The following is a 17,703-nucleotide window of genomic DNA, read 5'->3' as shown; positions in this document are numbered from 1 at the left end:
CTTGCTACTGCTGGGTGCCAGAAGATTCAATTATAGCGGCTGGGCTAGGAGTATCAGACGTCCAGATTTCCCCGGACATGTTTGCCTTTTGAGGACATGTCTGGGGTCCGGATAGGTTTTGAAAAGCTTCCAACAGATCGTCATCGTGTAGGAGGGCGGGGATGTGTGGAACTAGGTGGGCCTTAAGAAGGATATGGTGTTACTCGAGAGGGTTCAGAGGAGAGCGACGCGTCTGATAAAGGGTATGGAAAACCTTTCATACGCTGAGAGATTGGAGAAACTGGGTCTCTTTTCCCTGGAGAAAAGGAGGCTTAGAGGGAATATGATAGAGACTTACAAGATCATGAAGGGCATAGAGAGAGTAGAGAGGGACAGATCCTTCAAACTTTCGAATAATAAAAGAACAAGAGGGCATTCAGAAAAGTTGAAAGGAGACAGATTCAAAACGAATGCTAGGAAGTTCTTTACCCAACATGTGGTGGACACCTGGAATGCGCTTCCAGAGAGTATAGTAGGGCAGAGTACAGTACTAGGGTTCAAGAAAGGATTGAACAATTTCCTGCTGGAAAAGGGGATAGAGGGATATAGATAGAGGATTACTGCACAGGTCCTGGACCTGTTGGGCCGCCGCGTGAGCGGACTGCTGGGCATGATGGACCTCAGGTCTGACCCAGCGGAGGCAGGGACCAGACGGGTTACACCTGACCAGAAGAGGGAAGAACGTCCTTGGACACCGTCTAGCCCGCCTACTACACAGGGCTTTAAACTAGGTAAGTTGGGGGAGGGTACGGGCACAAACAACCTACCTGGCGAGCTAAGCTGCCAATACTTTTTTGAGACTAAGGTAAGTAAACACCGATCTGGGTCAGAGGAGAGTATACACACTTTCGAGTCTGGGGTTGGCTCACATTATAATTCTGGGTCACATTGTAATTCTGGGTCTAGGGGGAGTATACATTGTAATTCTGGGTCTAGGGGGAGTACACGTTGTAATTCTGGGTCTAGAGGGAGTACACATTGTAATTCTGGGTCCAGCAAGAGAACACACATTGCAAATTGTAATAAAGGAGTTCAAGTAGCCCAAGCGGGAATACCCCCACAGGGTACACACATTTCCGAGTCTGGGATAGGAACACACTGTAGTTCTGGGTCTGGGGAATCCGGGATAGGTGCACGTTGTAACTCTGGGTCTAGGGAAAGTACAAAACATGCGAATAATGCTAAAGGTGTCCAAGTAGCTCAAGTGGGGACATCCCCACTGAGACATAACAAACATACAACATGGAGGGCTATGTACGTAAACGCCCACAGTCTGGGAAACAAGATCCTGGAATTAGAAACAGAAATGAGGAATGCCGACCTGGATGTGGTGGCGATATCTGAGACCTGGCTCACGGATTCCCACGGGTGGGACATGGTCATACCGGGTTACAACTTGCTTCGCTGGGACAGGGAGGACAAAATGGGAGGAGGTGTAGCATTATATACTAAAGATGACATTAAGGTCACCAGAATCACAGATGTCCACTACACTGGGGAATCCCTTTGGGTAAATTTGGCCAGAGGGAAGGACAAATGCCTGTATCTTGGCGTAATATACAGATCCCCAAGACAACAGGATGACCTAGATATGGAATTAATCGGAGATATAGAGAATATCACCTTGCGTGGGGACACAGTATTGTTAGGTGACTTCAACATGCCTGATGTGGATTGGGACACGCTTTTCTCTGCTTCCGGCAGCAGCAGGAGGCTATTAAACTCTATGAAGGGAGCAAGACTCAGGCAACTGGTGTTGGAACCAACAAGGGATCAGGCAATACTGGACTTGATACTTACCAATGGAGAAAGTGTCACAGAGGTCTCAGTAGGCGACACATTGGCCTCCAGTGACCACAACATGGTATGGTTCAATCTCAGGAAAGGTTTCACTAAATCTACCACACTGACCAAGGTCCTCAAATTCAAGGACACAAACTTCAAAGAAATGGGAGACTTCGTTCACCAGGCGCTACAAAGCCAAGCAGAAACTGATAACGTGGAAGAAATGTGGTCGACTTTGAAAGACACCATACAAGAAGCAACAAACCGCTATGTTAAATCAGTAAGTAAACGGCGAAGGAACAATAAGCCACAGTGGTTCTCTGCAGAGATTTCGGACCTCATCAAGGAGAAGAAAAAAGCATTCATCTCTTACAAACAATCAGGGAAACAGGACTCTAGGGAAGTCTATCTGGCCAAGTCAAAAGCCGTCAAAACAGCAGTTAGGGAGGCCAAATTCTGCAAGGAGGAGTCTCTAGTGAAGAACATCCAGAAATGAGATAAATCCTTCTTCAGGTATATCAGTGACAGAAATAAGAACTCAGGCGGGATAGTACGTCTTAGGAAACCAGACGGAGACTATGTAGAAGCGGACTTGAAAAAAACCCAACTGTTAAATGAATACTTCTGTTCAGTCTTCATCCGCGAGGCGCCAGGACTCGGCCCTCAGCTACAGACAAGGGTTGACGCAGATGACCCGTTTAGTAATTTCGAGTTTACACCCAGCGGTGTCTACTGCGAGCTGTCAAAGCTTAAAGTTAACAAGGCAATGGGGCCTGACAACCTACACCCCAGGGTGCTCAGGGAGTTGTGTGAAGTCTTGGCGGAACCGCTATCCGCGCTCTTCAATCTCTCCCTTAGTACGGGTAACGTCCCGTTGGACTGGAAGACGGCTAACGTCATTCCACTCCACAAGAAAGGCTCCAAGATGGAGACAGCAAACTATAGACCGGTGAGTCTCACATCAATAGTGTGCAAACTAATGGAAACTCTAATCAAACGCCAATTGGATACGATCCTGAACGAGGAGAATCTACGGGATCCCCGTCAACATGGATTTACTAAGGGGAGATCCTGCCAATCCAACCTGATCAGCTTCTTTGACTGGGTGATGAGGAAGCTGGATGTTGGGGAGTCCCTGGACATCGTATACCTGGACTTCAGTAAAGCATTCGATAGCGTATCACACCGCAGGTTGCTGAGCAAGATGAGTTCTATAGGATTGGGCGACACATTGATGAAATGGGTTGGGAACTGGCTCGGAGGTAGGCTTCAGAGGGTAGTGGTGAATGGCACCCCCTCCGAAATGACGGAGGTAATCAGTGGAGTGCCGCAGGGCTCAGTCCTGGCCTCGATCCTATTCAACATCTTTATAAGAGACTTGGCAGAAGGGCTGCGAGGTAAAATAACATTATTCGCCGATGACGCCAAACTAAGCAATGTAGTGGGCAAAAGCACAACAGACATAAATTCAATGTCCGACAACATGATGCACGACCTACTCCTACTGGAGCGCTGGTCTAGGTCCTGGCAACTCAGCTTCAAAGCCAAAAAATGCAAAGTCATGCACCTGGGCAGCCATAATCCATGCAAGACTTACACCCTTAATGGCGAGATCCTAACAAGAACTGAAGCAGAACGAGACTTAGGGGTGATCGTCAGTGAGAACATGAAGACTGCCAATCAAGTGGAGCAAGCTTCATCCAAGGCAAGGCAAATCATAGGTTGCATACGCAGGAATTTTGTCAGCCGTAAGCCTGAAGTCATTATGCCATTGTATAGATCCATGGTGAGGCCCCACCTGGAATACTGTGTGCAATTCTGGAGGCCGCATTACCGTAAGGATGTGCTGAGACTAGAGTCGGTCCAGAGAATGGCCACCCGGATGGTCTCGGGACTCAAGGATCTCCCGTACGAGGAACGGCTGGATAAGTTGCAGCTGTACTCACTCGAGGAACGCAGAGAGAGGGGTGACATGATCGAGACATTCAAGTATCTCACGGGCCACATCGAGGTGGAAGAAGATATCTTCTTTTTCAAGGGTCCCGTGGCAACAAGGGGGCATCCGTGGAAAATCAGGGGCGGGAAACTGCACGGGGACACCAGGAAATTCTTTTTCACTGAAAGGGTGGTTGATCGCTGGAATAGTCTTCCACTTCAGGTTATTGAGGCCAGCAGCGTGCCTGATTTTAAGGCCAAATGGGATAGACACGTGGGATCTATTCACAGAGAAAGGTAGGGGAGGGTCATTGGGGTGGGCAGACTAGATGGGCCTTGGCCCTTATCTGCCGTCTATTTCTATGTTTCTATGTTAGTTCTTGTAGCACCGTCCAGGCCTCCGCCACTGTACGAACCCGTCTCGTCACACTCCCCACCGTCAGTGCCAAGGCGAATGGATAAAGCCACCGATATCTGAGGACCTCTCTGCGAAGATAGGTGGTCACCGCTTGCAAGTCCTTCCGCTTTCGCAAGGTGGCAGCCGCCACATCCTGATATATGTCCACCCGCAAATTATTCCATTTGTAATCCCTCTGCTTTCGCGCTGCATGAAAGATTTCCTCCTTCACCTGTAAACTGCCCAGGCATAGAACAATGTCACGGGGTAAGTTGGATTTAGGGCGCCCCAAAGCCCGATGCGCTTGTTCAGTTTCTATTTCTGGCACCCGCCCCTCACTAGCCAGAGCACTAGTGAGGATATATGTACAAATGTCCAAGGCTGTCTGACGGGCATCCTGATAGGCACTTTCTTCCGGCACCTCCAGGATCCTGAGATTACACCGCTGAGATCTGTTATCCAGATCTTCCAACTTATCCCACAGCGCCAACTCCTCCGCGCATACCCCTGCCACTGTCTGCTGCACTTCTCTGATGTCCTCAAGTCATGGTGTTAATAGGTGCTTCCACCGCATCCTGCCTCTTCACCAGCTCCCCCAGGTCTTGTTTTAAATCCGTTACTGCTTTGGTAACATCGTGTCACAGGGACTTTATTTCTTTACGAATGTCCAACAGCAAATCTCTCAGGGAGTCCGGCGCCTCCAGGGATCCCCCCTGCACTCCACTGGAGTTCCTGGAGTTCCACGCCACCTCCCAGAGTGGCCTCCAACACCGCCATCTTAGCCGCTTGTGTCGGGCTTACTCCTGCTGCCTTCGGGGCTCCTTGCTTCTTTCCCGCTAACCCGTAGATGTCCAGTTTTCTCCTCATGGACATCCTACGTGTCAGGCAGCCTGTCGCGGGAATTTGGGGGTTACAGGTGTGGCTTGCGGGGCGGGCTGGCAATTAATTCAGCATCACCTCCTGAGCTCCTATCAGGGTTTCCTTCTCTGGAGCAGGTCTCACAGGCACTGTTCACTCCACCACTCCACTGGGGCTAAGGCCTGCACATGGCGAAGCAGCAGCAGGTTTCGGATGACCTCCCACATGAGTCTGGGAATCGTAAGCTTCCCGTAAGCACTTACCCTAGGGAGCCAACTAGGGTTTGGGATAGTGCACAACCATAACATGAAAAATATTCCAAGCACTGGGTCACCTCGAATCCACTGTGGTCGCAGCACCAAAATCTGTGCAGTTACTTCATGGAGGAGTACGGATCCTATCTCTTAATTAGTCACCGAGCAGTGCACACTCTCCAGCCGCCCTGATCCTCACCGCTCTCTGCCCTCGATGCTCCTACTCGTCATTCTCACCAGCTTGTCTCAGGGCGCCATTAGAGAGGAGGCACGTCCCGCCGATGCTCACACCCTACGCGGTCAGCAGACCGAGGATGTAACGCTCCATTGCCGATCAAAACTACCCCTGGCACACTCCTTTCGTAGATTCCAAGGAGCCAAGCGAAAAATGAGCGAGTGAAACAAAACTTATTCTTTTACATGGCAACTGGTGTCACATCTGCAGTAATCTAAGAAGGATGAGAACGTGTCTTAACCAAGAATATAAAAATACATTATTTTGCAAGAATATCCTGTGATGGGCAGGCTTTTACTGGCCGATGGCTTGAAATTGCTGACATGATAAATTAAAACGGCATATGCGGGAAAATATAGATTTTCTGGAAAACAGGACATGCGTATGGTATGACACAGATATTATGAATCAATTAATAAACTGATAAATGTAATGATGTTTGTAAGTGACCAATAAAAACTAACAATATGATATGTGCCAACGTGGCCTCAAGCTGTCAAGAATTGTATAAGAGACAGCCTTTGTGATTATGAAAACAGGACAGACATCCAGGTATACTCAAGCGCATGAGGCATACTATCTGTCAGCTCCATATGCTGTAAAGATTTGTTCTTGTAACCTGTTATTGATTGTTAATAAAAATAAATTTATATTAATTATAACAGCATATTGAGTTTCCTTGAAGCCAGTGGTATTGAAAGGCTGTAAACAGGTGGCTTTTCATACCCCCCCCCCTTTCCCTGGGTAAACACAGCCTAGAAAAAGTCATACGAGGTCTTTTACATTGCCAAACATAATGTTGTAGGCCTCTGGTAAGTTGGATGTTGTGAGTATAAGATAACAATAAAGGACCTGAACCCTATATAATCATATGGGAAATAAGCCCATATTGAACAGAGCTATCCTTCCCGCCACCGATAAAGGGAAAATAGATCAAATTTTAAAGGACTGCAAGGTGTCTTCTAATAGAAGATCAATATTACAAGCATATAAAGTAGTAGTATCCCTAGGTAGCCATATTCCCAAGTATTTAATCGAGGTAGGGGCCCAGGAAAAGGGAAAGTTGCCCTCCCAAGTGTCTTGTAGGGTAGCAAGACATGCTAACACGTGAGATTTGTGGTAATTTAACATAAAACCCGAGTAAAATCGAAATTCTTCGAGAGAGTGTAAAAGATGAGAAATGGAAGTACAGGGGTGCGTTAGAGTAAAAAGCAAATCTGATCCCTGAAATTCCAGGGTCCCGGATTACTGTTTACAGGAAAGGTTCCAAATAAAGCAAAACCAAAAGTGGGGACAAAGGACAACCCTATCTAGTTCCCCATTCTATCATAAAACTATCTGTGATTACATAATTTACCAATAAACAAGCCACCGGGGAAGCGTAGAGAATATGTATCGCACGAGCATACCAGCCAGTCATCCCCAAATAATTCAGCACTTCGAATAAATATGACCAATCCACCTGATCAAAAGCACGGGCTGCATCTAAGCTAAGCATCAACAAAGATAAATCTTGGGAGTGAACATGAGCAAGAGCCAGAATTACCTTACGAACATTATGTACAGCCTGCTGTCCTTTCACAAATCCCACCTGTTCCAACCCAATGAGTCTTGGAAGAATGGAAGAAAGCCGGTCTGCCAAAATTTTAATATCAACATTAAGGAGCGAAATAGGACGATATGACTCAGGGGTGGTCGCCTCTTTGCCCAGTTTGGGGATCAGTGTAATCAAGGCCTCATTAGCCCCCCCCTAGGGAACTCCCCCTGATCTATAACTTGATGGTAATAGTCGCACAAGGGCACTCCAAGCTGAGAGGACAACAACTTGTAAAACTTGGCAGTAAAGCCATCCGGCCCAGGGGCCGCGTAATTCCGTTGAATCAGGATAGCCTTCTGTAATTCTTTGATAGTAATGGGTGTATTCAGATAGTCTATATCCTGGTCTGTCAAAATCAGCAAACCAAAGTCCTCAATATAGTCCTGGACAAGAGGCCCAGCCCCTGAGTCCTCTCTCCTATAAATATCCCCCAAATAATTCAAGAAGATTCCCGCTATCTGATCAGATAAGACAAGAAAAAAACTTAGATAAATTTAAGACCAAACTTAAAAGTTTTCTATTTACAGATGCTTTTAGTGATTAAAATCTTCTCCACTACCAATCTAATTTTCTTTGCCAATTGTCATTGTCTCCCTTCCTAATGTACTTCCCTCGAATTATTGAATTTAACAATGAATGTAACCATTAAATAACTTCCCTTTTGTTTTACTATTATTCGTAGAAATATTCAACCTAAATGTATTGATATCTGTATAAGTAAGTTTACTTCTCTCACCCAAATTATTGTATGTCCGAATGATATGTTACCTATATTTTTGAACAATTTGTACATCGCCTAGAATTTTGAATAGGCGATAAATCAAGCTATTTAATAAACTTGGAAACTAAACTTGGAAACTTGGTTGCAATCTCCCCAATCCATCTTTTAAACCTAAAACAAATCTTTGGCCCTTCGCCCGTTTTATTAACTGAGCAAGTAGTTTCCCCAATCGGTTCCCATAGCGATGGTACTTAAACTTCTGATAAAATAACATCTTAACTGTGCATTCATGAATGTGGGAATTAAGGGCCGTTTCAATGGAAAGTAAGTTTTCTTTCGCAACCAGAGACAGAAATTTATTATAATGACGCTTAGCTGCCACCAAGCCTCGTTCTAAACAGAGAATTCCCTTAGACAGTCATCTATTTTGGGCGATAACATAGGCAATACATTCTCCCCATAGGACAATTTTAGCAGTATTCCAGAACAAGTCAGGGGTATGGCGATGTTGACCATTAAATTCCAAAAACTCATCCCATTTAGTGTGCAAAAAAGTTTGAAAGTCCCTTCTAAGCAGGAACAGGAAGTCACTGCAGTGAAGTGGCTTTGGGGTGCAGGCTTACCTTATTGCTGCTCCTGGCTGCCTGAAGATTAAATTATACCATCCGGCCCTAGGAAGAAGGTAGGTGGAAGAGCTGGCTCAACCTGGACCAACTACCCCAATTTAAAAAAGGCAAAAACATCTGAGCACCCAGATAATCTTTGAAAAAGAGGACATGTCTGGGGTTTCCTGTTTGCCTGGTAACCCTACCTGGGGTCACTCTCTTCATAAAGGTATTCCAGATGGGATATGGGCAGACAATTCATCAGAGAATGAGAATCTGGGAGTAAATATTCTGCATTAGCAGAAGCTTCTGCTGTTTGCAGGATTTAGAAATGAATCAGGATCATTCTCTGGCTACAGGGGAGAAGCTTTAGGGCAGGGGTGCCCAACACGTCGATCGCGATCGACAGGTCGCTCGCTCAGGCGACCCCAGTCGATCGCAGAGCGGGTTCCCTTCTCTTTTTTCCCCTCCTGACTGGCCTGCTCCTGAATTCTGCTGCTGCCTCCGCTGCTCAACATTTAAAAAAAACAAAACGGCTTGGAGAATTTATGCTCCGGGGGCTAACGTGCGCTTGTACTGGCTTCCCTTCTCTTTCCTCTGAAACCGGAAGTTATGTCAGGAGGGGGGGAGAGAAGGGAAGCTGGCACGCACATGTTAGAGCCCCATTCGCGGGCTAAAGCGGGAGACTGGTCAGTGAAGCTTTCGATTTGCTCTTCTTGCTGCCAGGTCCTGCCTACTTTCTGTTTCCTCAAAGGCAGGACCCGGCAGCATTTCTCCCAATAGGTCGATCTTGGGCCGATCAGCCTTTCTCTCCCCGACGTCAATTCTGCCTCGGAGAGGAAGTTCTGGCCAGCGTAACTTCCTCTCCGAAGGCAAAATTGACGTCGGGGAAAGGAATGTTGGTGCACCCGAAGCAAGGAGAGCTTGGCCGGCGGCGGGCGGCTTTGGGGGCCTGTTATCCGGTGGCAGTGGCCGTGGCTTGGGGGAGGGCAGGGAGGGAGAAAGAGGGCAGGCAGGGAGACAGAAGGAAAGAAGAGAAACAAAAAAAAGAAAGGGGCATGAAGAGAGAAAGAAAGAGAGGGCAGGGAGAGAAGAAGAAAACGTTTGGGGTGGGGAATGAAGTCAGGAGGAGAGGAAGCAAACAGGCTAAAAGAAGGGAAGAAAGATTGGATGCACAGTCAGAAGAAGAAAGTGCAACCAGAGACTCATGAAATCACCAGACAAGGTAGGAAAAATGATTTTATTTTAAATTTAGTGATCAAAATGTGTCTGAATTTATATCTGCTGTCTATATTTTACAATATGGTCCCCTTTTACTAAACCGCAATAGAGGTTTTTAGCGCAGGGAGCCTATGAGTGTCGAGAGCAGCGCTGGGCATTCAGCACAGCTCCCTGCGCTAAAAACTGTTATCGTGGTTTAGTAAAAAGGGAGGGGGTATATTTGTCTATTTTTGTATGGTTATTACTGAGGTGACAGTGCATAGAGTCATCTGCTTTGACCTCTTTGAAAAAACCCCGGAATAGGAATGATAATTGACAATTCTATGCGTACAGTATTTTTTTTAAATTTTATTGTTGGTAGATCATTTTGACTTGGTCATTTTAAAAGTAGCTCGCAAGCCCCAAAAGTGTGGGCACCCCTGCTTTAGGGTTTCTCTCTTGAAGTGCTGGGGGAAAGGAGAGAAGGGCAGAAAGTGAGATCCAGGACTGGAGGGTTTTAGCTCATTTAGAGCTTTTACAAGAATAAAGACCGATTACATCATAATGAGGAGGGCGGAGCTACTCATTGAGAAACCGCCTACATTTCCTAGACTCCACCCTGCAGTGCAGAGTGTCCGCCCCCTCCTGGAAGGGGCGGAGCTTGAACAGAGCTGACTATAGTTATATAGAAGCACTTTCTCCGTCCCCCAATCTGATTTCCACAACAGCAGAGAGAAGCTGAAAACGGGAACTGAACACTTAGGAGGAAATGGCTGAAGAGCAGACAGGACTACATAACTTCCCGCCTTTCCCTCCCTCCTTAAACTCCTCCTCTCCTCGCCCCAGGAACATTCTGACCAATGAGTGCCAAGAAGAAGCTAAAACCCCTCCTTTTCCCCCTAGGTGGGCGGAGCTTTATAACTTCTCTTCCAAACCCTTGCAACTGTCTGACCAATCAGCACTGAAAGGGGCGGGACCAAGAAGAAAAGACCGCCTCCCCTCACTAAACCGAATGCTCAGAGAGAGTGAAGCGCCGCCAGGCCTGAAGTTCACCAAAGCAGAGCTTCCCGCTTTCCTTGGCTCTTTCCCGCCTCCAGAAACATTCTGACCAATGAGGGCCAGAAGAAGCTAAAACTCCACCTCCCTGCTAGTGGGCAGAACTTCTATTATACCCCAGCAACTGTCTGACCAATCAGCACTAAAGGGGGCGGAACCAACAAGATAAATCCATGTGCCTCGCCTTGAACGGAGGTGAAGCTCCGCCTCTCTTTTGTGATGTCATCAGCCTGTGCCCAACAGGAAACGAATCTTTAATTTGCGGGTTAAGCCGAAATAGAAGTTTGGGGGGCTCGTATTATATGTACAGTAGATACATTCGGGCGGGAGGGCTGGCGCATGCGCAAAGCTTTTAGCTTTGCAACTTGTAGGCCTCCGTCACGGGGACGTCACCAACATTTGGGGGCTGGAAGATCTCTGTCCAGGGAGCGACTTCCGGCTCTAAATCTCACTTCCTGCCCTTTTGTTCTTACTGGCAAAGTGCAAGAGACAAAGCCTGGGCCACCTTCATTTCTGATCCTGGGAAATGGCTGCAGGAGCTTCTGCCCAGGTGGGTCTTGTTGAAAGGAGAGAGATTTGGGCTGGGACAAACTTAGAAACCCTTCCCTCTGCCCTGCTGAGCTTAAGTGCTGAGAGGTCTCCCAAAATATAATCCTCTTCTGGCACTGTCATTGTAAATTATGTACACTAGTAAGTTTTTCTCCTCCCCAATGAGCACCAACCCTTCCTGGAAGTAATATAGTAGATGACGGTAGATAAAGACCCTAATGGTCCATCCAGTCTGCCCAACCTGATTCAATTTAAATTTTTTCTTCTTAACTATTTCTGGGCAAGAATCCAAAGCTCTACCCGGTACTGTGCTTGGGTTCCAACTGCCGAAATCTCCATTAAAACCTACTCCAGCCCAGCTTCACCCTCCCAGCCATTGAAGCCCTCCCCAGCCCAACCTCAACCAAAAGGCCATATGCAGACACAGACCGTGCAAGTCTGCCCAGTACAGGCCTTAGTTCAATATTTAATATTATTTTCTGTTGCAGAAGGTGCTGAGTGTGTTTCTTGTTTCTATTTCAGATGCAGGTGGCATTTGAGGATATTTCTATCTCTTTCTCCCAGGAGGAGTGGGAGTACTTAAATGAAGAGCAGAAGGAGCTTTACAGAGAGGTGATGAAGGAGAACTATCAGACCCTGATCTCTCTGGGTAAGGGATAAACCTATGGTACAAGTTTATTAGTAGTAGTGGGCAGGGCCAGATTAAAGAGTAGACTCAGAAAGCACATGCTTCGGGCCCGAGGAGGTCAGGAGGCCCGGCCAGCCTACTCCAAATTAAAAAAGACAGCTGTATGAAGCCTGAAGGAAATGTTCCCAGCAAAGGCGATGCCACTGTGCTCTGCAACCTGCGTGCAGTGAATAAAGCTGGACATGACAAACCTCCTACCCAAAGAGGTAGTGTCCACCGACAACAGTGGTGGACCCCACAAGCTGCCTGTAACAAAAACAGGAGAAAATACATTTTAATTTAATCATGCATGTCGGGCATTTATTATGTTTAACATGGAATATAAATCCTTACCGTACTATTTAAAGATAATCTCTGAATTGCTAATTCTTTGCTGGAAAGCTTTCTCTGGAGAGAGATGTGGGAAAATAATTTTAGCTTCCTGCCCTTTCTCCAAGCTCACATCAGTCTGAGCATGCTCTCTATGTTTATTTCACCTTATTCCAAATGTTCTAGGTGTGAACAAGGAAACCTGCATGCTGTATAAGGTATAAATAAGTTAAAATGAGGGTGATAATACATTGCACTATTTAGAGTGGGGATTAGAATATAAAGGTTTATGTTACTTTTATGAGGTATAAAAATTTTAAGAAAATTAATGCACTCATACCCCCAACAACAGGTTCTTTGACCTTCACTCCTAAGATTATATCCCACATTGAACGAGGGGAAGAGCCCTATATCAGGGGTGAACCAGGATCAGAGGAAAGAGAACATGAGAAAAGCAGCTGCTTAGGTGAGTGCAATAATGAGGGACTGGGGTAAAAATGCCTTCTCTAGATACCTTCTGTAGGATAAGTCTCCAGTCATGGTACATGGGCTTGTCGTGCCGCTGGGAGTGCTGCCCTTTTATAGATAAGGGTCAGTCACTTGGTCTGTAAGTGAAGGCTTAACCTCTGGGCCACACAGTCTTAGCTCTGGAGAGTTAGAGGGAAGGAAAGATCCAGGTTCCTGTTTATCTGTAACTTCCTACATATGTCAGAAATCTTGAAGCTCAAAACTGTGTAGTGAGGGAGTTTCAAGGAAGGCGTGTTTTGTGGTGCCAGATCCTGGGCTGTGTTCAGAAGCCTGGGAAGCAGCAGGGTCTCTGCATGTTGTCCAGCTGGCTGTCATAAATGCGAACACCTTGTCACGTAGAGCATATTCTGTAAGTTAAGCTTGTAACTGCGCCCGCCCATGTCCTTCCCTAGTGATCACTTTTGCACTTATGTGCTACTGTGCATGTACTTTATAGACTACCACTGAGCTCTCCTAACACGTTATGCATGTATGCACACACTGACCCACATGACGGCTAGCGCTCTGTACATTTAAGTTTGTATATAGTGCTTAAATGTAGGTGCTGTTGGGAGGGGGGGCTGTTGAGAAGGGGTTTATAGAGTGACCGAGGCACCTGCATAGAGGAGCTCCTTGTCTGTATTGTAGCGGGTCTTGGAGGGTTAAGCACAGAAATTTCAGGGTCGACTGTAAGAATATTTATTTATTTTTGAAATTTCTTACTTGAGCAAGAAACAAAATAAAACATGCATAATTAAAACAGACAAACATTAAATTTACAGCGGGCCTTTCAAACACGTTTTATTTCAACAGACAATGCATTTCACTATATAGCACCCTGTAGAGTTATCATGGAATGATGAAAACGAGACAGTCTCGCATGTTTCAGAGAGGGTACCTTTAAACACTTTTTATTGTTAGAGCGCAAAGCTCGAGACGGCTGATACATATGAAAAAGAGCACTCGTCACCATTGGAAAACCAAAACGAAGACTGTGGAATTCAGTGTTCTTGAGATGTTGTTTATTATGAGATAAGGTTCAAAGATCAAATCGAATACATCCACTGTGAAAGCAGTTGGTGATGATGGACCCAACACGATCCGTGTTTTGGCTCTGGCGAGCCTTTCTCAAGGGTACAAGTTAATGATCACATAATTAAAATATTCACATGGATGTATACATTAGTGATTTTTATTCCGCCATTACCTTGCGGTTCAAGGCGGATTACAGAAGAGGATTTCTGGACATGTCCAGAGGAGTTACAGAGTAGAGTGGGTTGCTTCAGAAGATTGAAATGTTTCATTCAGTGTTAGTTAGTCTTCATGGATTTCTTGAAAAGCAAGGTTTTTCTTTTCTGAAAGTTTTGTAGTCTGGGGTCACGATTAGTAGATTAGAGAGTTGGTGGTCTAGTTTTGCTACCTGTGTGGCTAGAAGGTCATCGTACAGTTTTTTCCATTTCATGTCTCTGATTGGAATGTATGTGAATGATTTCTGGGTTCTCCTGTGTCTGGTTGTGGTAGTTTGGATTAGGCATTTGTTCAAGTATACACAAATGAAAGATGCTGCTGGAAATTAAGATTCAAGTTTAATACGTCTTGATATATATCATCCATTGAGAGGGGTCTTTCTGGGTGGTTTACAAAGTACTTTAAACTCAGACTATATGAAAGAAAGTACATGTGGGGATAGGAAAGAGAATGGATTTTTCAGTGCAATAGGGATGGTATACTGAACCATAGGGTTATCCATCTGTGTTTGCGAGCATACTGCAGAAGGTGTCAGTTGCAACTTTTGAAGTCCTCCACCTTTTCCATGGTCTCTGCTGCCTCCTTCAGTTCTTCCTTCTGCAGGTGAGTATGAAGGTGTCCCCTTCCCTTCCCGTGTTTAAAAGCAGACTGAAAACTCACCTTTTTGATATAGCCTTCAATCCTTAACCCTACTCCTCTGTCCTCCAACCCAGCCAGCAGATTAACCGTTCCCCTTGACTGTATCCATGACATCCTGTTTGTCTATCTTGTCTGTTTAGATTGTAAGCTATTTGGAGCAGGGACTCCTTTGTGACTCTGTACATCGCTGCATGCATCTGCTAGCGCTATAGAAATAATTAATAGTAGTGGTAGTAGTAAATCAAAGACTTGAGTTGTAAAGGAGACATCTCAGCCAGTTATTTATTTTTAGTTCCATTAAGGCCACTCCAGGGAACCATTCTGCCTGGAGCTAGGCAGGGGTCATGGGCTGGTTGCTGCCTTTCAGCCATGACTCTGCCATACAGCAGACAGACATTAGACCCAGGAGAACGGTCGTTGTACCTGAAAGCATTCCAGGCCATTCTGAGACTATGGGGTAGAGAATTTCACTGTGGTTGTTACCCATGGGTAACCCGCCGAAACAGGGAGAGAAAAATGGTTGCTGCAGGGATGGGTACAAGGCCATTCAGTGCCCTGTGGAGCGATGAATGATCTTGTCTCCCTCCCACCCGATCGCTGCCATCCAGCCATCTCCCTCCCTCACCTTATGTGGCGAATTTCATTTTTCTTCTCTCCTAGTGGCATGCTGTCCACAAGTTGCACGCGGCTGCTTGAGTTGAATCTTCTCTGACGCAACTTCCTGTTTCCGGTTGCATCAAAGGAGAAGATTCAACTCAAGAAGCTGTGTGTGACTTGTGGAAAGCATGCCACTGGGAGAGAAGAAAAATGAAATTCTCCACATAAGGTGAGGGGGTGGGAGCTCCAAGGCAAAGAAATAAAACCCGAACCAGCCAGATCAAACTTCCGATGCAGGTGGTCAAGGCCGCCAACGTGCTCGACTTTAAGAATAGATGGGATATCCACGTGGGATCCCTACGAGGGTCGAGCTAAGGAACTAAGTCATCAGCACTCAGACTTAATGGGGTGGGTCAGTAAAGTGGGCAGACTTGATGGGCTGTGGCCCTTTTCTGCCGTCACCTTTCTATGTTTCTATGTTTCTATACTACTCTCTCCTTGCTTCCCACCCAGGCTGGCCCTGCACTGTAGTTCCCCCAGGGAGGGTCTAGTTCTACCGCTGTCCCGCCTTCACTTTGCCATCTAATTGCAAACGCCACACTACACCGAGAAGGCAGGGAGAGAACGGCCCGGATCGGAATCGTGCAAGGAAGGAGCCGGGAGCACGCCACAGGGGGAATTTGCAATGGCTGAACAGACAGCTCTCTTTGCTCTAAAGATCTGAAGCAAGCTCATTTCTCATAGCACAAAGTGAAGCTGAGCAGAGAATGCAGGAGGAAGGAGGCTGCTGGACTGCGCGATCCATGACCGCGCATGTTCCCTCACAGTAGGAAGGAGGGAGTGAAAAGGAAAGAGATGCTGGGCCAAGGGGATGAAGTAAGAGGGAGACAAATATTGAACCCACAGCAGGAAAGAGAAAGGGGAGAAGGACAGGCAGGTGAGCCAGATGGCGGAAGTGGAGGGAGAAAGAGGGAAAGGAGCTAGATGGGGTTGGAGAGGAGAGAGACACATTGGTGTGGAAGAGGAAGAGAGGGGAAATCTGGACAGAAAGATAACAGAAACAGAGGGGAAATTATGTGCATGGGGGCATAGGGACAGAGACATAAAGGGGAGATACATGGAGATGGTATATGGACACAGGGGGGCAATGCCGGACACAGGAGGGAGTATACAGATACAGAGGGGAGATATTAGAAATGGAGAAAATAGGAACACAGAAGGGAGATGGTTTGTACAGATGAGATCAAATGGTTGGCAGGGACGGGGACTGAGCTCGCGGGGATGTAACAGGGACCGAGCTCGTGGGGATGGGATGGGGACAAGCTCATGGGGATGGGGCGGAGACGGGGACAAAATTTTTCCCCATGCCATTCTCTACTATGGGGGTCATCCAATGTTCAACCTCATGGAACTGCAAAGAACAAAAAGGCGACTCGGTTTTTCAGCCGAAGGTGTGAACCCAGAAGTGCAGGGCTAGACACTCTGGTTTAACCATGGCCTTCTGTACATGTTTCTGACCTGGCCCATGATAGGCCAGGTGGATCACCTGAGAATGGTGGTTGACCCGTAATATGTGCGCCCGTAATATGTGGATCTTGTACGCCTATAGAAGGAGCAAAGTCTCAGAATCCAGGTGTACCCAGGCTTGCTCTCACAGGGGCCAATTGCCCTAGAACAAGGGTGTCCAACCTTTTGGCTTCCCTGGGCCACATTGGCCGAAAAAAATGTTTCTAGGGCCACGCAAACGCTGCAGCAAGACAGAGGATGGAGCCGGCAAGATGATAAACACCCGGGGGCAGCAGAGGAAAACACTGCATCGCCCTCGACCAGGGCAGCACAAAATACTTCACCCCTGCTTAGAGGATCTGGACATTTTGGTCTTATGGTACGGTTCTTGAGCACACAGCGCAGTCCAAAAAGGATATTCAGAAGTAGTCATTGCATCTCTGCTTAGAGCCAAAAAGCCAATGACGGCTTCAGCATATGCCAAGGCCTGGGAAACATTTCAATATTGGTGCAGCAGAGAAAGATAGAGCTGGGAAAAGTCCCAATCTTGTCGGTACTGGAGTTCCTCCAGGATGGCCTTGACAAGGAATTAGCAGTGGTGTCCCTTAAAGTTAACGTAGCAGGGATCTCATGCTTTTGGAGCCAAGAGAAAAGAGCTTTGCTAGTGGCCCATCCAGACTTAGTCAGGTTTTTGAAAGGTGCCCTGAGACTAAGGCCACCGAGCCCAGATCCGTTTCCATCATGGAATCATAGTCTTAGAAGGATTCAGCAGAGCCCCTTATGAGCCCTTACAGGGAGCCTTCCTAATGGATCTATTGATCAAAGCAGTAGTCTTGGTAGCCCCTCATTAGGTGATAGATCAAGACTTATTAAACTTGAACCTTGATTTTCAGCAGATATTTCCAGACAGTGTCACTAAAAATATGGACAGACCACCTCAGCATTATTTGGATATGGCTGAATTAGTCTAGGGTGTAG

General features: G+C 46.6%; 1 protein-coding gene across 1 annotated transcript in view; it reads left to right on the top strand.

The window, feature by feature from the left end:
- Positions 1 to 10,912: 10,912 nt before the first annotated feature.
- LOC117355017 (zinc finger protein 665-like) overlaps positions 10,913 to 17,703 on the top strand; it is a 50,493-nt gene continuing 43,702 nt past the window's right edge. The window contains exons 1-3 of the mRNA XM_033932964.1: positions 10,913 to 11,232; positions 11,754 to 11,880; positions 12,581 to 12,694. Coding sequence (XP_033788855.1) covers positions 11,209 to 11,232; positions 11,754 to 11,880; positions 12,581 to 12,694 — 265 coding nt within the window. The 5' untranslated portion in view covers positions 10,913 to 11,208. The remainder of the gene's footprint in view (positions 11,233 to 11,753; positions 11,881 to 12,580; positions 12,695 to 17,703) is intronic.

The sequence above is a fragment of the Geotrypetes seraphini genome, chromosome 2 (genome assembly GCF_902459505.1).
Source record: "Geotrypetes seraphini chromosome 2, aGeoSer1.1, whole genome shotgun sequence".
In the NCBI taxonomy this organism is placed as follows: Eukaryota; Metazoa; Chordata; class Amphibia; order Gymnophiona; family Dermophiidae; genus Geotrypetes; species Geotrypetes seraphini.
This window is presented reverse-complemented; position numbering and strand designations above follow the sequence as displayed.